Source organism: Colius striatus, chromosome 14 (genome assembly GCF_028858725.1).
Source record: "Colius striatus isolate bColStr4 chromosome 14, bColStr4.1.hap1, whole genome shotgun sequence".
Taxonomy (NCBI): Eukaryota; Metazoa; Chordata; class Aves; order Coliiformes; family Coliidae; genus Colius; species Colius striatus.
This window is the reverse complement of record NC_084772.1, coordinates 20,654,065-20,676,489: the sequence shown is the minus strand read 5'-3', so window position 1 is coordinate 20,676,489 and position 22,425 is coordinate 20,654,065. Positions and strand designations below refer to the sequence as shown.

The window sequence follows — 22,425 nt, the reverse complement described above, 5'->3', positions numbered from 1 at the left end:
TTATTATTAGAAGCTTTTCATCTGCAGGATCCTTCCCAAAATACATAGGATGAGGTGTCTCTACTGATCGGAAAACACAGACGGGGTGAAGCAGCCTTGCCCGTGGCAAGATCTGTTCAGTGACAGAGTGGATTGCAGCATGAAGTTTCTTGATGCCAGGTCTCTTTTTCCACTTAAGTTTATCCACTAAGTAATGTGGCTCCAGCTTTCTTTTGCCAGCAATTAATAGTTGTCTTGAAGCAGAACTTATCTTGTAATGCTAAGGAGAGAGTTGCTAGTTCTACAGATCTGCGTCATCTCCATGTGTTTCTTCTTTAATCTTCATTCCCCCTACACCGCTGGCTACTCTTTTGTTTATGCTTTGGGTTAAGTTTTTGTTTGTCTCCTTTGCTACACAAAGGTTAGTTCAGCATGAATCGCCTTCAGCAAGTTAGTTGTCTGTAACTTTGATTTTTCTGGACTTAGCTTTTTGTCTGCCTGGTGCCAAAACCACATCATGAACTAGGAACAACAAATGAAGGAAATCTGGTCCAAGGACTCAGGGAGTCACACAAAACTTCTACAGACTAGCAAGCAGCTTTGTTACATGTCTGTTCCAAACTACCCAGTGAGACATTGTCTCTTTTTTCTTCAAGAGCACTAGGTAGGAAAAATGGCCTGTTTGTGCATATGCTCTAGAGCATACGTTAATGAGTTATCTCAAAGAGGGGAAGGACAGTTTAGGAAGCAATAGAGGAATTTGGGGCTCTGGGCTGGAATACAGTTGACTTACTATGTAGCCAAAACCCAGCCATGTGGAACAGTACCAGCTGTGTTCTTTGCAAACTTTGTGTCTCAACATAAAATGCAATTGGCTGCATGGTGTCTAGCAAGAGGGAAAACAACAAAAGTGAGTTGTTTCCCCTTGGAGTGTTACTCACGGGTGTTGAACAGTTGAATAAACAACGTACTGTTTGGTATTTGCCACTGCAAAGTACAGAAACTGAATTCCTAGGCTTTAAGATAATCTACATAAATCACAATCTTGAAAGAAAGAAGGGAAGAAGGAATGGTTGGAATAGGGAAATTGGTTCCCCTTAAGGTGCTGAGGCAAACAAGGTGGGTGGTATTTAGGATTTAACTACAAATAGGTATTTTCTGCTATCAGGGTTGTAATCTGCAGATAGCTGGTATGGAAGAAGTTGTCTTGCATCAGACAACATGAATGCTGGTTATGATTGCCAAATATAAGTGTGGGAATTCAACTGTGGGGAAGTCTTCTCATAGCAGGATGGGTCAAGCTGTTTGTCATTAGTGTGGCTTATTTTGTGCTCCCTGTGAAACAGCCAGTGCTCCCTGCTTGTGAGAATCTGCAGTAAGTTCAGCTTAATGCTTTCAGGCTGTGGGGTCACTCGGGTAGCTCATAAACCGGGTGTTATTTTTACCTCTAAGGCTGGATGGCTAGAGCTTTCAGAACTGGTACATGGTGACAGCGAATGCAAAGGGCTCCTGATCACAAAGTCCACCTGGTAGCTGTGTATCTTGCAACAGGAAAAGTGCAAGAAACTGAGAATTTGTGCCTCTGCAGGAAAGCACAACGCTTCTTTGAATTCCCTCAAATATGGTCTCATCTAAACCAAATAATATCCCTTCTGAAGAGGCTGCAGGGACAGTTACTAGGTCCTGACTTCTCAGATTTGACATCTGCCTTACAGTACGAGTACTCTACGTGGCAAAGAATGCAACTGCTAAGGATTCTGTACTCTGTGCCCCAGGTGCACCTTCCAGGCTCTATAGACAAATGGGAATCTGTGGTACTTGTTGTTGGCTCCTCTCTTTTTTCCCCTTTGAGAAAGCATCACAGTGGGATGGGCACTCACACTGCACTTCCAACATACCTGTGTGGGTTTTTTTTCATCTTTCTACAGTCTATTTTTTAATTGAAACAAGAATGCACTTTTCTAACAGCATATTTCTTTAGGTAGCAAGTGTAGTTTTGAAAGAACTTGTTTATCTATGTTGCAAGACCATTTAGCAGAAGTATGACCTAAAACAGTTTAATCTTGCCCTTTTTTATCCCATTGGAGAGGTGACATCCAGGTAGTGGCTGGAACAGTGACTTAGAACAGCATGCAGTTGAAAGTGTATCCCTGATGTCTCACAGTACAAGTGGGACAGATTCCCTCCTGCTGCTGTCTGCCACCTGTGTTAACATTGATTGAATTGGATGGATAAATCTTAACAAAAGTCATTACAAAATGAGAGAGCATGACCTCATACCCTATGTATGTTCTAGAGATGGCTCAAGGGTGGAAAGCTTCACATTGCCTATTTAAAGGCAACATGCACATTCCTTATTTCCACCTGTTGATTTGCTGATTTCCTACAGGTGAGAGGCCTTTGAATTGCAGCACAGTAAGTTCCCTGTAGATAAAGGAGACAAGGCATGATGCTGAGCTGGTTCTTGCTTGGTGTTTCACAAGTGCCTGCACCATTCTTCCTGCACACATTCTTATACCCAGCCTGCCACACAGCCCTGTGTGCTACAGAACAGCTTCTTCTATCATTTACTTATTTCTTGACAATATAATGTGCTCCACAGAAGCTTGAGAACTCCTGTCAGCTGCATGGAACTTTACTCTTCATCTTCAATGTCAAAGCAGCAATTTGATTGTTAGCTTCTGAAGCCTTTTATCACATGTCAATGGTGTATGCTAATCTGGCACTAAAACCCCCAGTATTGCTGTGGCAATATCTGCTTCTTCCAAGCCTACAGTGTTATAATCTTCTTTAAGGTTTCTTTAGCCTTCCCGTGCAGCTTCTGAAATATTGCTTTGGGTGGTTCTCCTGCAAGTGTGGAATGCCAGGAAAATGACCACCTAGTTCTCATTCATCTCCTTTTTTAGGAACAGCCTAACAGTGGAAGAATTAGTAGCAGTGGGTGCAGAACTGAGTCATACCTAACAGCACGTCACAGGAACACGTCAGTTCCTCGTTCCCTTCATTGGGACTTAGGAGAATGGTATCAAATCCAGGGTTTGGCAGGGTTTGTGTATGAGCACATGCCTTGAGTGCCTGCATCAGCATTGCAACTGGAAATCAGCCTGTTGAAAGCAGGAGCATCTTTATTTGGTATTCAGGTTTTACCTTAAATCTGACAAGCTTGGCTGTCTGACCAGCTAGCTAAAGTGAAGCCACGGGCAGATTTTCAACTGTGCAGGTATTAGAAGGTAAGCAGTGCATATACAAAGTACATCTTCTGCTTATGTCTTTAAGATGCATTTATTCTGCAGTGTTGCTACTTGGAATTAATCTGCCAGGACAAGCAGGGTGTGAAGCTTTGAAGACTTTCTCTTTTCTTCCTCCTCCAGAAAGGTGGATTAAGTGACTAAGCTGCATCAGTAAATATGCACTTGTTTGATCAGAGAGGGAGGAAGGGGTCTTTGTAGAATCCCTGCTGTATGGCTGATGTTGTAAGGCTGAGGCTGCTTTTTAAGTCCACGTTTAATTAGCGAGAGTAGCATTAAACAGCCTCAGACACTAGCAGGACTCTCCTGAAATAGATGCAGGTTTAGAGGACTCTTGAAACACAGCAAGCAACTCCTGCATTTCTTGGCACTGCTTTCTTGGCTCTCACAACAAATGTCCCATTAAATTTGGTTGTATTTGAATGATTTACATTACCACTGAGATTCTTCAGAGTCTTCCTCTTCTGACATGAACAAATTGGGAAGGCTTTTTTCAGAGAAACTCTCCACGGTGGGTGTAATTCAAAGCAACACCAACAGGTATTTCAGATATTCCAATAGTCTCATAGTCCCGGAGTCAGATGTGGCCAATAGGTCAAATGGGATGGATGAGAAAGCAGTTTCTTGCCAGCCAGCATGCAGAGCTGAGTTCTGGCCCTCTGCATGGTGTAGGTGGCATGATTCAGACTCAGCCCTGCCGGGGATTTTTCGTTAGGTTCATGACCCAGGTTTGGCACTCGAGGCTGGTGTTCAGCCACCCTCCCGTGCATTTGTGGAACCTAATTCACTACAACTGTGGGAAGGTGCTTCTGTGTAAGTGTGGTGTTGTTGTGGGCAGGTAAGATGCTGTGTTTTGCAGGTCCAGGAGCTGGCCATCTGTTTGGCAAGGATGGTGATGTGTCTGCGGTGCCTAACGTGCACATAGAGTATTAGTGAGTGTTGGTTGCTGTTAGGTTGGTGTTCCGTATAAGGTGAACGTGGTGGAATGGATGTTTAGCTTCTGACAGTTAGGGCATCCTTTTCATTTGCTTGGAATGGAAGAAGTGGACCTCTTTCTCCCACTGCAGAGTCTATATTTGGGTTGTCTTCCTGTGTTGAAGTGACCTGTTTTGTGGAATTGCTGCATCACGTCATCCAGAGTCTTTGTCAGTAATGGCACAAGTGTCTTTCTAAGTAACTCCTACCACCAGCTAGGGGTTGGTTCCCTTAGCATTAATGAATTCTTTGTAGTTTTCCATGTATCACACAGTTTGAATAGTGCAAACTGTGTTACTCTGGCTCCTTGGTGCCTGAGTGAGGGGTGTATTTATTATGGGCTTGAGCTCCAGCCTCTGCAGTACCTGCGGACTGAGAAATTCTTCACTGAGCTCCTCCTCCAGGCAGTTCTGGTGCTGCCTTTTTGGCCCAGACTGTGCTGCACTGGTTGCCAGAGCTCTTGAGAGAGAATGGCAAGTAAGTGCTTGTTAATTTATTCTTGTAGCATTCTGGAAACTTGAGGGTGTGGATGCTTCTGGCATCTGTGCTACACGAGGAAATGCTCGCATCAGCCCGCTTTGCGCTGCCTTCTCTGGCTCCCAGCCCCGAGCCTGTTTCAGCACCAAGGGCTTCCTGCAGTTGAAAGCCAGAAGAGAGATGGAGCTGTGACACATTCAGGGTGTCTGTGGCCATTCATTACAGACATCCCGAGCTCATGGTCTCAGGGTGGGTCTGAGGCAATCACTTTCCTTAAGCTCTAGGGTAGGGCAGCCTTTGCCTTTTCCTTTTGTTGATGCATCCATTCCCTGATCCCTCCACACTTGTTGTTTTAGGAAATAAAACAAAAAGGCAAATGTAAACTATTGCTAGGGATGTTTATTGTTACAAGTTGATTTTAATATAGACACATTTGCTCTGGGGCCAAGTGCTCCTTTCCAACAGCCTCATAATGCCGCTAAGCGTTTTCCTTCTACACACTGGTTGCTGTTAAGTTTCTTCAGGGGCTCGTCCTTGAAGAAATATCTGTGAAGTTTTTCTTTCTGCTTTTTCTCTTTAGCACCTTGCAGGGCATGAGCCTTCACTCAATACCCATCAAGTTGAAATTTCCCTGACTGTTTTTGTCCGTGTCCTTGCGTGTGTCTCACGTTCGATTGTGCTATTAGAAATAGACACCCGAGACTATTGGAAGACACTGTGTCATCACAGCCACCTGAGTATAAAGTGGGGTGGGTCCCACTTTAAGGCATTGGTAATCAGTGTAACCTGTTTCCTTGTTTGGGCTGTGTGGAGGAACTATTTAGAACGTGTGTCTGACCTTGTGAGCTCGGGCAGCACTTCTCTTGAAATCCTGTGGAGCGGTTTATGTCTGTGCCATGTGCTGCTGTCCTCCGTGTGGCTTGGCTCTTGCTGACCATGGGCTCAGCTTGCCTCTGTGTGAAACTTGCTTGCACCATCTTTGGTAGAAAACTGCACTGTGTGAAGAGTGAAAGGAGCAGCCTTTGCTGGAGGATGGGGAAGTGGAAGGCAGCCGAGAACTGTGCTGTAAGTAACCGCGAAGAGAAAATCAGCATCAGCCCGTGGCAGATGGGAAACGGAGGCAGCAGCTTAAAAGGGCTGAGTGCTTTGGAAATGTGTGAGTTGCAAATAGGAATCCTTGTGTGAGTTGTCCTCTGTATGTGGACACTATTACAGTTGCAGTTTCCCTGGCATGGAAGCTGAGGTCTTCAGTCTTCCCCTTTCTCTCCACAAGTTCCTTATCCTACTACGCATTTGCGTTCTGCTTCTGTGATACCAAAGCCAGGAATCCATGGTAACTTCTCTCAAGCAAGCTACTTAACACCTAATTCTCCCTCTTATATAGATGTATACTGAATTATAGAGTAAGCACTACAGGCCAAGACCAGGGAAACCTCTAGGAGATGAAATGAAGGACGTTGTGCGAGGCTCCCAGAGCACATCACCTCACGTGCTGCACCCTGCCAGTAGCTCGAGAATTCCTGCATTCATTTCAGAGCTGTTTCACCTGAAAAGCTGCTAAAGATGGTGGGTTGAGCAAAGCAAGTTACATATGGTGCTGGATTTGGATCCTTTTTTCTCCTGTGGATTGCCTGCTTGGCTTTTTTTCCAACCCAAGGCTCCCTGAGCACTGCCTTCACTCCACCTCCAATCCGTGGCCATGTTCCGATACCCCAGGAGAGCTGCAGCCCTGCCTTATTCTGTAGCATGGTTGCCAAGACTGTTGCATCATAAATACCAAGCCCCAGTTTACCTGTATTAAGGCTCCATTCACATACTGTTTGCTTTGGCCAAAACCACATGCCCACAGGGCAGGTTTACTACATCCTGCCTTTCCTTTGTAGCCACACAGAACGAGTCCATGACAATCATCCTCTATGTGGGGATTGTCATGATCCTTTTCTGCTTTGGAGGCATTGGTTCCGGTTGTCATCTGTGTGGGAGGAAGCTTGGACTTGGGTTCAAAGGAACATGCCTATAAAATGTGAGGGGTGAGGTTCTGGGTCCTATGTTGTATCAGGCAGTTTATCCTTGGTTCCTATCAGGAACGGAGGAATTACCTGACTGTGCAGGTGCGTGCCAGTGGAGCAGGTTCAGTGACATGCCTGAAACCAGCTGGGACTACTAGGACAGGGTAAATAATTGAAGACAGACCTGCTGTTATCTTTAGAAAGCCAAACTTCTTTTGACTTCCCCTGTGGTTTGAGTCTCTTGAAACGAAGCTCAGCCTCAGCTAGGCTAGAGCAGGCACCAGAAGAGATGAAGTGAATGGCACTTTGTGAGCATGTTCTCTCTACAGCAGTCAAAACACAGCATCTCCTACTTCTGCCAGAAGTAATAAGTAAAAGAACCCTCTTACATCTGCAATCACTGCAGCTTTCTAGCTGCTATTATCCTAATTACACAGAGCCTTTGCAGAGGGGCTGTTGGATCAGACAGACTGTGTCACGTCGGGTCACGCTCAAATCCTTGTTCCTAGAATGATTCATGAGAACGGCCCCAGTGGGTCACACTAAACTTGCTGCAGCACTGGCTTGTGCCAACAGCCACTGCCTGGAGCCTTAGGAAAGGTCCTGCAGGATTTAGGGCAGCACAGTCTGATCTTTCCCTGCATTGTATCATCACCCTGACTTACAGTAAAGCTCTGGCCGTGCTGCTTTCCCTCCTTGTTCATGTGGAGCGGCTCACCCGAGGTGAGCAGAGCAGTGCCCCTGCCTTGTAGGGTAAGCATCTTGAATCAAAGGAATCAACCTCTCTGCTTTAAGAAACCCTAGCCCTCTGCTCCCCTGAGAAGTTGAGCAGCCACTGGAATTTGCCGTGGGAGTTGTACTGAAAAAGCCCCCCACCTGTCCTTTCACCTCGCTGGCTGCAGGGTTCTTCCTGCTGGGAGAGACTGAGGGGGTTTTAGCCTTCCCTATGTTGAAAGCATTTGAAGTGTAGTGACTCCACCACACTCCTTTAGGAAAGACAAATATTGTTACTTGGTGGGAAAAGCAGAGCAGAGAGGTTGTGACTTGGAGGGCTGTGAATCACCAGTGGTGTGGAAGGAGCCCTCAGCCCTGCTCAGAGCCCGTTTATCTGGCACCAAAGTGTTTTTAAGGGCTGAGTGTAGACGCTTCTGTTGCTTTTCAACTTTGGGCTGCGTAGAAAGCTTTTGCCTTTTATGTCCAGCACTGCCATCCCACGACTCCACACAGAACCAGAGGGTGACAAACGACCCTGGGGAAAGGCAGCATTGACTGTGGAGGCTGGAGCAGCCCATTGTCACAGAAACCAAACGCCTAAATGGGGAAGGGAATGTCACTGTCACACCTCTGAGGGCTGTCTGCACTAGTGGGAAAAGTGTGCTTTTAGATGTGTTAGCTCACCCTTTAAATATCCCTCTGTAAACAAGGAGAGCTTTATTTTTAGCACAATCACTGGTCAAAGTGAATCCTGGATCCTCGGCTCCCTGCCCTCCTCCCCGTTGGGATTCTTTGGTAGGTGAGTTGTGGTCTGTGCTCAGTGATGTTTCACTGTGTTTTCTTCTCCCCCCTCTCCCCTGTAGCATAGACACAGTGTAAATTGGCCTTGCCAACCTTTATTTTCTCCTCCCCTGTACGTCTGGGCAGTGCTGGCTGGAGGCACATATATCTCACCGTCTTGCTGTGAGGTGACAGAGCTGCCACCCTGCAAATACAGATAGTGCTGACCTGCTGCTTGATGCTGAAAAGCCTCCAAGCCCAGGCTGGTTGTGTCTTCCTAATTAGATGCATGATATCTCCCCTAAACAACCAGGGCAGAGGGACCCTGGGACAGGGGTTTCAGTTTGGGGGAGGTGGTGTGGCAGGTTCATCAGCACAGTTCCTCACTGCTTGCTTTTGGCTGTGTGCTGAAGCAGGTCAGCCAAGGCTCAGCTCCTGCTGCCCTGTGCCCTGTGCAGCAGCCCGTGGACACAGGGTTATCCTCCCCAGTGAACACAGCTGTGTGCCATTTCAATCTTACTCCTGATGTCCCCACACCCCTGAAGTACCAAAGGGGCTGGAAAGTCATGACCAGAAAAAGTGAATGTGACATTCCTCCTTTGCTTTCTTTCTGTAGGATACATTCCATCATGTGCTCTTCTTTGGGAAGGTTTCCAACACTTTCATTTCTCCAAACTTTAAATGCACTTGTATGGAGAGGACACTAGGTTCTAGAGGCTGGAAACTAGATTCTAGGAGTTGAGGGAGGAGCATGGAAGCAGGCATCTGGATGTGATCTGGGATGCACAGTCCCCTGCTTCGGTACTGGCTTTGCTCTCCCCTGCCTAAAGAGCCCCTGCAAGCGGCCTTTAGCTGAGTGATATACAGGCACTTAAATCCTCTCAGGCTGCCACATGTCACTGTGGTGCTGTGGCTGCAGTGGGCTCCCAGAGCCCTGTGAATGAATGATGCAACTCGTAGCTCTTCTTGCCTGCATGTGCTCTGAGTCACTGGGAAATCCTGTTGTCCGCTCGAGCGGGAACTCACAGTCTGGCCGTTGCTGTCAGACCCAGCCACTGAGGTCCCTGAGGACTGAGCTCTCAGAAGCCAGCCCCTGGGTACATCTGAGCCTGCCTGTGTCTGTGTGTTCTGGGAAGGCTGCTCCCAGCTCTGACGTGGGCTCTGTGTGTTTCCCTCGACTCGTACCAATGCAGTTGCTTTCTGACAGGCAGGGCAGGATGCAGAGTGACAGTGAGCCAATAAAACCCTTTGAAATGCCCAGATACTCCTTCCTCCTCCCATGCTTTTATTTGTCGGTTTGCAGTTTGCTGTGTCCTTGGTGGGGGCAGGGGGTGAGGCTGCAGGAACATTCCTTAGCTCTGAGCTGATGGGAGTGAGCAGCTCTGGTGTGTGATCCTGCTGCGAGCTGGAGAGCAAAGGCAGGCACTGCCATCCCGTGCATCACACGTTGGGTGGAGGTGAGGTGGTGAAGATGTGCTGTGCTGGTTCTGTGTGTGCTCAGGGTGCACTGAGCTGGATGTCAGGCAGTAACCTTGCTTCAGAGGTGTGCATTGTGGTTTTGCCTGTGATGCTCAGTGTGTGTTGAGAGTCTTAAAGCATTGGGTGCTCTGAGCAGCAAATAAGCCTCCTGACTGCTGCTATTTGTGCTTCCCACCTTTAGCCATCGCTTTAGCCCCGTTCTGAAGCACCCTGTGGGCCTCAGCCTCATGGGGACAGGCTTGTGGCCAGTGCTCCCACTGACAATCTCCTGGAGAGACTGGTGATCTACAAAGCTGCTGCTGATCCCCCTCGTACCTCTGAGTTTCATTAAGGCTGAAATATCTACATTGAATGCTCTGGGCTTCAACCTGTGTGTGTGGATATAGGCTGTAACCTCAGGAGAGGGTGATCTCCAAGCTGAATCATTTGGGGAACTGTTGTTTGTTTCTGGTTTTGGCACTAGGGTCCTGTAAAAATGAGCTGCAGGATGTGGGAAAGAGCATTTGCCAGTGTGGAAAGAGTCCCACGGGGAAAAGCCTCCAGCTCATGAAGAAAGGTTGAGATCTGCTCCTCCCCAAGCTGCCCTGTGATCAGTTGGCTCTGGGGGCTGGTGACAAGCTGGTGTGGTGGCAGTGAGGGGTGGCTCAGTGCAAGGGAGATGGGGAGGAGGGAAGGGCATTCAGCATATGTGTCACTGTCATCCTCTGTGTGACATTTGCCAATCTCTATAACAAGCAACAGGCTCTGGGGAGTGGGAAATGAGCAGTGCATGGAAATAGCAAAGGATTTAGAAGAGCAAGAAAGGTTTTAGGCAGTATTTGCTCTGAAGCAAGTGAAAGCTCAGCCCAGTCAGCAGCTTTGTGGCATTAGACAAGCCCAAGTTCATGCTGTCCCTTGTCTGGTAGGAGGGGTGGCCACCCCAAGTGGGTGATACACAGTGGGATGATGGGTGAACAAGAGGGCGAAAAGGTAGGAAATGAGGCTTCATTAGTTGCATTAGCCACAGAGTGACTTGTAGGTTGTGGCAGCTTGTTGGCAAGCACCATGCTTCACAGGGAGGCAGCGTGACCAGGTAGAAAGGCATCCACAGCACATATGAGCTGTCCTGCAGCCCTCCCATTGCTGGGGTGTGAGGCCCTGCTCAGCATCCCTGCAAGCACCACAGCCTCCCTGCCAGCACCTTGCTGCTGAGCCACCCCAGGTGTGTTTGTCTCTAGCTTGCTGAAGGGTTCAGGGTCGTCTCTTCCTTGATGTTTATGCAGTGGGCAGCACAGCTTGGCCTCCAGAGCCTTTTAGGTGCTATTGTTCTACAAACAACTACCCATCCATCACCTCTGGAAGTTTGTCCTGACATTTCTATGGTGTTTTCACACAACAGCAGCAGACTCCACAGGGATTGCAGCCAAGCACTTTGATGCTAATGGTTGCAGTAAGTGGTTTTGTTTCCATGCCCTCAGAAGTGTAGCTTGCAGTGCAGCAGGGCAGTTCCCTGCCCCAAGGAGCTCACACACTGCCCAAACCACCTGTTCCCAAAACGAAAGACAGAAGAGAGAAGTGGGTGGCTGCAGAGCTTTGCTTCTGAAAAGCTTCTATTTTAGGGAGAGACTCTTCATGTCTGCTTAAGTTTAAGCCAGAAAAACCCACCCCAAACAAATGCCCTTTGTCACCATTTGTATTGTGAAGCGTTTCACTGAAATCCCCTGTGTCTTTTGCCTCTTTCCCACAGTGCTGCTCACAGCAGTGAACTGTTACAGCGTGAAAGCTGCTACTCGTGTTCAGGACGCCTTTGCTGCGGCCAAGCTGCTGGCACTGGCTCTCATCATCATCCTTGGCTTCGTGCAGCTTGCAAAGGGTGAGTACCTGTCCTTTTTCTTTTGAAGGTGGTGTGCAGTTGGAGCAGGGTGGTGGGGTTAGGGCTGAAGCCCAAGAGTCCTGACCCAAGCATTTCAGAGCTCACAGAAGGGCTGTACAAATGTCCTTTGTCTCTCTGGCACGCTTGGCTGGTATTTGCAGCTCATGCTTTGCAAAGGGCTGAGTGCTTTTGTGCACTTTATTTGTGAGATTTCATATTTCCCTTGCTAAAGTTGTATTGGATTCCATGCTACTGGAACACAGCATGTACCACCCAAAGTCTTTTCACAGAATCACTGTGGTTGGCAAAGCCCTTGAAGCTGCTGCAGTCCCAGCCCTCCCCTCACCCTGCCCAGCCCAGCACTGACCCACAGCCCTCAGCACCTCAGCTCCAGGGCTTTGGGATCCCTCCAGGGCTGGGCACTCCCCCAGCTCCCTGGGCAGCCTGGCACAGGGGCTGACACCCCTCTCAGGGACACAGTTCTGCCTCAGCTCCAACCTCAGCCTCCCCTGGGGAAACTTGAGGCTGATTCCTCTGGTCCTATCATTCATTACCAGGGAGCAGAGCCTGACCCCCATCTCACTCCAGCTTCCTGTGAGGGAATGGCAGAGTGTTTAGTTAGCAGAGAAACATCTGCAGGTGAAAAACAACCCCCAGTAACTTTCATCCTTTCACAAACTGCCCCTGTACATTCCCTTCTTCCACCTTCAGGCACGGTGTAGCTCGGGCGAGTCCAGAGGGTGGCGCAGGGAAGCTTGGGTCAGGCAAGGCTGCAGCAGCCTCATGATGGGTAGTGTTATTAGGGCTCTCAGCTGACACTAACACACACATCTATCAACTCACAGCTGAAAAAGATGATAAAAATGGGGAGATGAAGCAAATTTTCTGGTGGTTTTGCTTAGCTTTCTTCATGCACACTTAAAATGCTCCAAACCCCAGGGAGGGATTTTGTTTCAAACACATGTCATTAACTAACCCACACAGAGAAGCTTTGCTGTGTGCTTATTTGTGTGAGTCTCCTGGAAATAACCTTTTCTTAGAGAACAGTACAGGCCCTACTAGCTAAAGGTGATAGAAGTGTGTAGACAGCCCCTCCTGTCTCTGTGCTGGCAGTGTGTGTGTGTGCACGTGGGCCTTTTTCATCCCCGTCTCAGCCATGGGAGCCAGTGCTGCCTTTGCAGAATTTCTTGCTTTATCAGAGGTTTTATTTTCTTCCAGCTCAGTGCCTGCACTCAACAGAAACATTGTTTGAGGCTTATCACAAAATATACCTCCTTCCTTCTCATAACTGCCCAGGCTGCTTTGCTGAACCTTTCTGCTTTCCTCCCTTAGAAGGAAAAGGATAAGTAAACATAAAGCTCAGGTAGTTCTTTAAGGTTTTACCCATAAAAGAGTTGTTGCAGGTGATAACCTTTGCTTGTAGATAATAATTTGCATCTTTAAAGTCACCTTTCCTTCCTCTTTTGTCCTTTTCTGGAAGGGGAATCCCTTTGTGCCCTGGTTGCTCAGGTATAAATACATGCTATTTCCATTGACTCCTATCTGTAACCAAGAAGAGATTTCAGTCTCCTGTTCCAAAACCCCCATCCTTTACTCTTTTTGTCTCAGAAGCTTTTTATCTCCTTCTGAAGCCTGTTACAGCCTCGAGTTTCTGGAGAGCTGCAGCTATGCCTTGTGTGCATCCTGCAGTCCAGCTCATTTCATGTGACACTGTTTCCTGCCAGCCCACCCTGCCCCTTCAGGCAGAGTGATCAAAAGCCATAGATAGACGATAACATCTGAAAGCAAAGACTTTCTCTTCCCGTCTCTTCAGGCAGCACTCAGCGTGAAGCAGGGCTGAGATCACAGTGGGAACTCTGGCACCTGCAGAGGATGCTCCTCACATAACCCACGCTTACACCTTGTCCCAAGTGGCACACCACTGCTTGTCTGAGTTTCTTTTTCCCAACATACTGCCTGGGATTCTGCCTGTGGTCTACCATGGGTTTTATTAATCTCCTTATGGAAGCTGGAAGCTCTGTGGTAAGTGCTTAAGTACATACAAAGCTCTGTATGTGCCCTTCCTTAGCTTCCACCTACATTCTGCAACTTGCTTTCCTTTAAATCATGCCAGGTCACTTGGTGGTTTTGTGTAGCAGCGATACATCAAGACATGATCTCTTTGTCTTTGAGGGATGCATACTAGCATAACTTAGAGCATATTGAAAATGGGGAACCTCTGCACTGGGATGAGAAATGATGGGTGCAAGCTGTGGGGAGAGGGGAATTTAAACTAGCCTTTAGAAAAACACTTGGAACTGTAATGCAAAACTCAAGCAGATTGTCCAGGGAGACTGTCTCACTGGAGATTTACAACAACAGGTCGATAAATGCCTCTCAGGAACGGTTTAAGTGGGTGGAAGCTGCCTTGGAGCAGGGGCACAGACCTGGTGCAGCTGAGAGCTGTGTCTGGCTGTGTCTGCACCGTGTGTTCACAGAGGGGTAAGAGTTGAAGGGACCTCCAGAGATCATCCAGCCCAACCTCCTGCTGTCAGTACAGTGCAGGTCAAACACCACAGCCTCAGCCTTAAAGTGCTGATGCTTCTAGATGGGTAACTTCTTTTCTAAAAGCCTCTTGAAGCTCTGAGGTGAGTGATCCTGGATCCCTTGCACAGCCACAGTGCCATCCCTGCTCCTCTCTGTGCTCTTGCTTTCTTTCATACCAGTTCCAACCCTCTGTGAATGAAGAGGCCTCTTACCAGCTCAGCCAATTCACTCCCAAGCCAGCAGCTATTACTGGGGTAAGATGTGCACCAAGCTGATTTGTCTGGGGCTGCAGCTTCAGGGGTGGTGGGTTGGTTCCCACGCCAAACCATCCCTCAGACAGTGCCTGAGCAGTGCTGCTTATCTTGTGCTAATGGTCACTGCCCCATTGCTGGTTTGTGTTTACAGTATCCATAAACAGAGAAGAGCAGCCAGAGCACAGTCTTTTTGCTCCAACATGGAAAGTTCTGAGGCTTCACAGCAGTCTGTGTCTCTCTGTTGACCCTCCTGCCTCCAGCTTTTGGGGTTTGTTTTTTCCTCTTTTCATCCTTTCATTGGATATTTTCCTCCTTCTCAGCAAAGCAGTAAGAGCTGGAGACAAAGGATGTGGCAATATTACCACACAGAAAATAGCCTTTCCTTGTGATCTTGCTGCAGACAGCTGGTTTACATCACTCCTTTCATGCAGCTTCAAAAGGAGGGTAGAAGTCGGTTTCCTACTTAGACGGCCTTTCAACTACTTGAAAAGTCTTGAGTCAGTCTAGCTGACCTGCATGGGATGCAGTTCTTTAACTGAAACAAAAGCCACACTTCTAGAAGCCTTTGTGTGGTTAGAGTTGTGTTGCTGTAGAAGGTCAATGGCCTGGATTTAGTGTCCAAGAGTCTTATCTGTGAAACCCCAACTGCACGACTCGCCAGTCTGTGGGGCTTAAATAGGAGAAGCAACCTACAGCATAGACAGCATCAGAGTGGTTTTCATCCACTGCTACTGAAAACTAGGCTTGCTTTTGGTTCTACTCTTTTACCTGCTCTCTCAAACTACCTTCTGCCAGCTGCCTCTGGGTGTTCTTTGGCCGTACTCTTGACGTGGTGAGCGGGATGGCTGGGACTAGATCACACAGCCCCTTTGAACAGTGGCTGTGCAGGTCGAAGGGATGTTTTCTGCACTGGATGTGACATGTGCCTGTGGGCAGGGCTGCAGCTGTGCTCTTCATACCCCATCACCCTCCACCACACAGTGCCTTAACAACAGACCTAGGCATGGAATGGTAAAAACAGCCCCCAAGCACTAATCTCTAAGAACCCATTCATGCTTTTTTGCCTGGGAGGACATTCAGGAAGGGTTTTGATGCCAACAAATTCCTTAAAAAGCCCCTTTCACAGACATGTTTCATGTTTTCTGTTGGTGATGTCCCAGGGTTTCTTAAATATTGATGTGCCCTTGGGCAGCTGAAGCAGCTGAGGTGCTGCTGTGCTTCTGGGGAGGGCTGCAGTGCAGAGCTCCAGCCCTCACTGTGATTCCTCACCAGCACTTCTGCTGAATGAAGGAAGGGCTGGGCATTTGGGACTGAGAGAAACAGAATTTAACACTCATTCTATTGAATTACTTGTTTTATTGAACTTACTGTGCCTTTTCCTTCTCCACACCTGATTTCTGAGCTTAAAGTTCTCATCAGCGGTGCCTCGAGTGCCTGTTGGGTGGCAGCAGCGTTATTCTCCCTTAACTCCCTTTATTGAGCTTGTCAGACATCAGCAGAGCTGCATCTGCTGAGCAAGCACGGGGTGAACTGAGGACAAACAGGCAGGTTGAACACCAGGCACTTGCTGTGGAGAACTTAGACAAGGCAGAGAGCGTCGGCTCGAGTCGTGTCTCCTCTTTAAGCATGCACAGGATCAGCCAGCACTGGCATCCCCCCACCCCAATCCCATTTGCTCCTTGTGAAAAGGAATTGAGAGGTGTAGTTGTGGCTGGTAAACCCTGAAATGCCACAATGAAGACTGAACCCTTCAGTCACTAATGTGTGCTGAGCTCATCTGGGAAGCCTCCTAAAAGCATCATCCAAGTGCTGCAGGGCCAAGGGGCCATCTGGGTGCTGTGGCTCTGGAGGCACATCTGGCTGCTGCTTGCCTTTGTCAGAGCCCTTCACCTTCTGCTAGACAGCACCCATCTGATCTTCTTATTCTGCTAGCTGCCTGCCCAAACCTTTTTCCTTGCCCTTTTGTTTTTCTGAGAAGTGCTGTGATGCAGAGAGAGCTGAGGGAGGGAAAGCATCCCCATCCTGCCTTCCAGACTTCCTTCTCTGCTGCCAAGGGCAACGTCAGGCAAATGTCCCCACAAAAAGCCCCTTGGGCCAGACCTGGGGTGAGCCTCTGGGGACTGAGCTGAGGAGCAAGGGGAGCAGCAGAGGCCAGGGTGCAGCTGGGAGTGTGGGGAGGGCAGGGCTGCTCTGGAGGGGTCTGGTTTGTTCCTACATTTAATCACCTGTGGCCATCCAGAGATAAATGAGCACCATCTTAGCTAAAGAAATGTGCTCCAAGTTTTCCCTTGGCCCAGTCCTGCCTCTTTGTGTCCACAGGGTGAACCTGAGAGTGACTCTCAGCAGCAGATCCACGTTTAGGAGTTTGGCTTTCATGGGTTTTATCCTTTTGTTTGTTCCTTTGCTGCCATGTGGGCTGTGACCTGCTTTTTGGGCTGCCTGGGGGTGGCTGCAGCTGTGACTTATGGCACACCCTGGTGCTGTTGTGTGTAGCAGAGTGGCTGTAACACTGGTGCCTGTGCCCAGAGGGACCAGCTCACCCGAGGGACTGGCTGCAGGGCACAGCCTGGGACGGGACAATCAACTGACTCTGGAGCTGTAGGTGTCTGAGTTTGGAGCCCAAAGCCAAATCAGATGGGTGTTTACCCCTCCAACCCATGACTAACTCACGTTGTAAATCCTCTTTAGCAGAGGAGAGGCAAAGCCTGTGGATAGTAAACATCTCTTAAGCTTTAAGTGTGTCCCTGCAAGTTGGGGCTGAGGCTCATGCACAAAAGATGGCAAGAAAAGCTTGCCCTGCAGCTGCCCATGCTGTTTCTTGTTACACTGGCATCCAGCAATGCCACTGTAACATGCTTTTCCAGCAGTAAGCTTTGAAGGAAAGCTGTTGTGCTTCTCTGACTCAGCCTCTTACTGACGGAGCACAGAGTGGAAGACTGGAGCTGAGGAGAGCACGGGCGAGGAAGCTGGGAAAGCTGCCAGCACCCTGCACCTCTAAATCACATCAACCACATGTTGGAGATTAATCAGGCATCTTAATGCTGGAGGGTTGATACAACACAATTATGGTTTATGGGCCTCTCCCTCTCTAAGCTTTGATTTCTTTTCCAGCCCAAGCTGGGTGCAGAGGCAGAGGCCAGGTGAGCTCAGCGTGCTGTGCAGCTTTCCCTGCTCTGCTGGGACTGAGCAGCAGTTCCTTTCTGCTCTGACAGTTTTTTTCTTGCCCTCTCTGCCTGGAAATTGTTTGGCAATTACAGATTGAAGGCTGGAGTTCATCCTGCTGGGGCTTTTGTGTTTTACAAGTGCAAAGTTGCTTGTCTGAAAAGAAGTAAAATGCATTTAACGGTAACAACAAAAGAGAGGAAACCAAAACACAGAAGCAGTTGGTCAGTGACCTGTGCTGCTTATTCCAATCCCTGTGAGCTGGAGTGGCTCTGGGTGCAAAGCTGGAAGCTTGGCCTTGGATGGCAGTGTGTTTTGTTAACACTGGGGGTGGAGGCTTGTAGCTGCATCAACTCTTCTGAGCAGAAATGTGCCTTGATGTCTGACAAAAAAACTGGGAGGTGTTTGCTTAGGGATGGGGTAAAAGGGTTTTTGGTGATATCAGGAGGATTCACAGGAGGTGGGAAAGAAGATGCTGCCTGGCCCAAGTAGTGTCCTGGTGGACCGTTGCAAAAGGAGTTGTGAAGCTTCAGTAGTGTGTGTGGTGGAGTGAACCCAGGAGGCCAAACCCTTGATTTCACCCTGGAGGAGAAATAATAGCTCTTCTTAAACAGAATTGACAGAGCTCCCCAGCACTGGGAGGAGAAGAACTTTTCCATAAACCAGAAGGAAATAGTTGAAATGAGGGAAAGTGTCCCAGGCTGGCTGCAGCTGGTGATGAGAACTGGGACAGGAGCTACAGCTCCTCCTTGGGTGCCCTCTCTGCTCTTCCAAGGTTCTGATGGTGTCTTTCAGACCAATAACTTGCCTGCCACAGCACCCAAGTTCCAAACTGCCCAATGCAAAGCTCTCTGCAGAGTGGCAGCAACCAGAGAGGAGCCAACAGCTTCTGTGGCTGCTGAGCACGTGTTTCTGGGGGAGCCTGAGGGGATGCTCTCTGACCCTGGTCCCTCAGGGTTTCTTGCCATCTTATCTTTCACACTCAGTTGATTGAACTCTTGATGCTGTTCTCAGGAAGTGGCTCAACAGCTGAGTGGATCTTCTCCTCTGGGGCTTTTTCTATGTGCACATTTCTCTGTGGCTCGCTTTCCTCCCCAAGTGAGCCGTGCTGAAGCGCCCCCTTCTCCTGCAGAGCTCTCTAGGTGGCTGTGTTCCCTCTCCTCCCTGTTTAGGCACGTTAAACATATTTAATTATCCTTCAATGCTTTCTGCAAGAGAAGATTTCTGTGCTATTCAAACCAGAATGGACATGAGTGAGAAAGGGAAGGTCTGAACTTGCAGCTCGAGGGCCTGAGATAGCCCCAGGTGACCCATCGCTTGCCGGCACAACCACCAGAGTTGGCAGTTGGCAAGCTCAGCAAATGGGGTTTGTGTCAGAGCTTGTTACCTTAATTTGGTTAATTGTAGAGCAGAGAGCAGTTGAACAGCCAGTTCAAACCAGGTTTCAGATGTCTGGGGTGCCTGGGGAGCGGGAGGAGGGGCAGAGCACGGCTGTGCCCGGGATGCGCTCGCTTGCAGACGGGTCAGTGCGTGGGGCGATGGAGGCTGTGCTGGGCAGCCCCACCTGCACATCAGTAACCCTTGACTTGAGCCCAAGGCTGGCATTCAGGCTGCCAAAAGGCTGGAGGCTTGAGGTGTGAAGGATGCAGAGTGCCTGGAACCAAGGGTCACGGCTCCCTTTTGGACAGCAGGCCCTAAGGAGTGCTTGTGTTGCAGGAAAGGAGAAACAAGGACAGTGCTGGGGGCAAGTGTGAAAGCAAGGGGGACACTTGGGGCCTCCTGGAAGCTTTCTCAGCCTTCAGAGCATCTAATATCCCAGGAAGGTGGGGGTGGGAAGGGCCCTGCAGAGATGCCCCAGCCCCAGCTCAAGCAGCTTCCCCTGGCTCAGGGGGCACAGGAACGTGTCCAGGTGGGGTTGGGAACCTCCTGAGAAGGAGCCTCCACACCCTCCCTGGGCAGCCTGGGCCAGGGCTCCCTCACCTCAGCACCAGAGGAGTTTCTCCTTCTATTCCAGCTTGTGCCCATCACCCCTTGTCCTGTCACTGGCTTCCACAGAACAAAGTGTCACCCCATGCTCCTGACACCCACCCTTTAGGTGCTTGTCAGTGTTGCTGAGGTGCCCCTGAGCTCAGGCTTCTCTTCTCTAGCTGAACAGCCCCAGGGCTGCAGCCTTTCCTCCTCACACAGATGCTGCAGGGCCCTTCCAACCCCCAGCACTCTGGGATTCTCTGAAAGAAGCAAACATCATGGCAAAGGGGCATCATGTGGACACCTGAGACTATAAACTTGTCCCCTTGGAGTGGGGTAGAGACACATCTCAGCTCTTCTGGTTATTGAATCGTGTTGTGATGTGTTGCTAAATCCGTTTTACCCTGGGAGCGTGGACACGTGAACTTCAGCAGCTCACTGCAAGCTTTTGGAGAGCTGCAGCTCTTGCTAGGTGAGGCAGTGGAGTGTCAGCTCCTCGAGTGTTGGGAAGGAACAAGCAGCCCCTTCCTTCCTACCTCCTCTCCTCTCCTGGCTGCCTCCTTCCTGACTTGCCACTCCTTTGCCAGTAGCTGCATGTCGATGCTTCAAAGGCTTTGGTGCCTCGGGTGCAAGGGAGAGGCATGTGGGTAATGAGTCACATCCCAGCCTTCCCTCCCTGTGCCACCCCTGCCCACCCACGCTGGGATGAAATGCCAGCCTTTGTTTTCATGCCTTGCTCGTGTGTCCTGGGAGGCAGCAGTGCTGATGCACTGCCCAAGTCTCTGCACGGCCCCTGACTTGGGCTTGTCCAGAGGCTGAAGCTATGCCTGTGGTTCCCAAGTGGGTGCCACATCCTGCATCCAGCCATGTGAGTTTGGGTTGGGGACCACCAATGTTCTACTCCCCCTCCCCTGGAGCTCTGGGTAGGGCACAGCTGGGTCCTTCCTCAGCAGCACCAGCACAGGGGGTGTGTGTGAGGTTTGGGGAACCACAGAGCTCCTCAGAAAGGGAATGTTTGGGCTGAGAGGTTGTTTTGCCAGAAAGAGGCTTTTGGTGGGAGCTGGTGTTCAGTGGTGGGCAAGAAATGGAGGGGTGAGCCCGTGGTGCAGTGCTGCTTGTGCCCTGGCTGCTCCCACACCAGAGCATCCTCCTGCTGTGGGGAAGCTGGTGGTCCCTCAGCCCAGGTGAGAGCTGGGCTACAGAGAGCATGAGCAGACCTTTGAGAAGACACATCCCAAGGGCTGTTTGAAATGCCTGCTCCTGCTCTCCTAGTCCATCCCTGTGCTGTTCCAGTAGCTAATTACTGTCACTGTTAGCTAAAGGTGTGTCTTATTCCCCTAACAAAAGACCTGCAGAGAACTTGGCTGGTAATTATTCAGGAGGGGCAGAAAATAACCTCAGGAAAGCTGAGCCTGAGGGATCCAGCAGAATGTGATGCTGTGTACACCCACCTCCTGCTCAGCCTCTTTATCCACAGGCAGGCCAGGGCACTGATGTTCAATTCAGATTGTATCACTGAACCTATAAACTAGGAATTGAGCTTAAACTCACAGCACTGCAGCAGTCTCTTGGCTTCCCTGTTACTCTCTGGACATGTTCTAACTTCACTTTCTAAAAACAATGGATGCATTTTGCCAAGGACATGCACTGGGTGAAGGGGCATTGAATACAACCAGCATATCCCAAGGTGGATTCAGAGGAGACCTTCCCAGTGCAAGGAGCTGCTGGGAGAGAGGGAGAGGGCAACAGCAGTGGAGAACTGCAGCCTGCAGTGGGACCTGGATGAGAAGAGCCTTGGAAAACTGGTGTTTCCCAGACCTGCCTGGCCAGTGCTGCTGCTGCTGTGGTCCTGGATCTTTTGCAGCTCACCCCCACAGCATCCCCTTGCAAACAGGACAGCAAGGGAGCAGGGAAGCTGGTTTTCTGGGTAGTTTTGTGAGCAGAGAGCATTTTGGACACCATGTTAGGGGATATCTTTTTGCCCTCATTAGGGCTTGGCAGGAGGGAGAAGGGAGGTTGAAGTGGAGTAGTGCCCAGGGTGGAAAGGATGTGGGTAGAGCTGGAGGGTGAAGCAGAGAGGGGAAAGACAGTATGTACTTCTGTGTGCACAGGGCAGCTCTGTGTCGCTGGCACAGGTTTGGAGTAGTCCCTTGTGAAGCCCCAGGAGTGAAAGAAGCAGGGCTAGTGCAGTGGGGAATGTCCCTTTTCACACTGCTATGGGGGTCATTAAAAGCTCTGTGCATCCAGTTTGTGACCCAGCCCCTGCTAAAGCAGCTTTTGGTGGCATAGGAGAGGGAAAGTCTCCAGCATGAGATGGGAAGAGAAGCCATCCAGAGGCAGAATGTGTATGAGCATCCCTTTCCTTTCCCCACACACACCTACCTGCACCTTGTGCTGACAGATGAAGGGTTAAGCTGCAAGCCCTGCTGACTGCCATGTGATGCAGCAACTGGGTTATTAGGCAAGATCTGTGCCCTAAGAGGAATCACATGGGCTCCAGGAGGGCTCCCAAGATGCAAACCTGCCCTGCTGAATCCTGCCCTGCTGACTCCTGCCTCCCTCCTCAGTGGCTTCACCATCCCAGGTCTGCATCCAGGCTGCACATCAAAAGGCAGGGAACAAAACAACTGCAGAGCATGTTAAAGCTAAATAAACAAACCCTGCACTGCTCCAGGAGGGTTCTTACCAGAGCTACAATCGAGCTGGCTATTTATGGCTTTTTGTGTCAGAAGCAGGTACATAACAGGAACTTTTGATGTTCAAGGCCTAAAGAAGCTGACTGGTGAGATTTGAGCCCCAAAGAACCCGACTTCCCCCAATCAAAGGGATTTGCCACGACCCTCTGCTTTATCAGGTGTCTGGTGGGACTAGAGGAAATCCTGGGTTTCTGCTTGGTTGGGTGGCTGGTGGAAGTGGAGGAAATGCTGGGGTTTATCACATGAAAGCAGCTTTGAGCTGAGAGGACAACGTGACAATGTCTGTTTGCATCGGACGTTGCAGCA

At 49.5% G+C, this 22,425-nt stretch overlaps 1 protein-coding gene across 1 annotated transcript in view; it reads left to right on the top strand.

Annotated features, from left to right (window-relative positions):
- SLC7A5 (solute carrier family 7 member 5) overlaps positions 1–22,425 on the top strand; it is a 39,315-nt gene that overhangs the window by 2,294 nt on the left and 14,596 nt on the right. Inside the window, exon 2 of the mRNA XM_010208718.2 lies at positions 11,388–11,513. Within this exon, the coding sequence (XP_010207020.2) occupies positions 11,388–11,513 (126 nt within the window). The remainder of the gene's footprint in view (positions 1–11,387; positions 11,514–22,425) is intronic.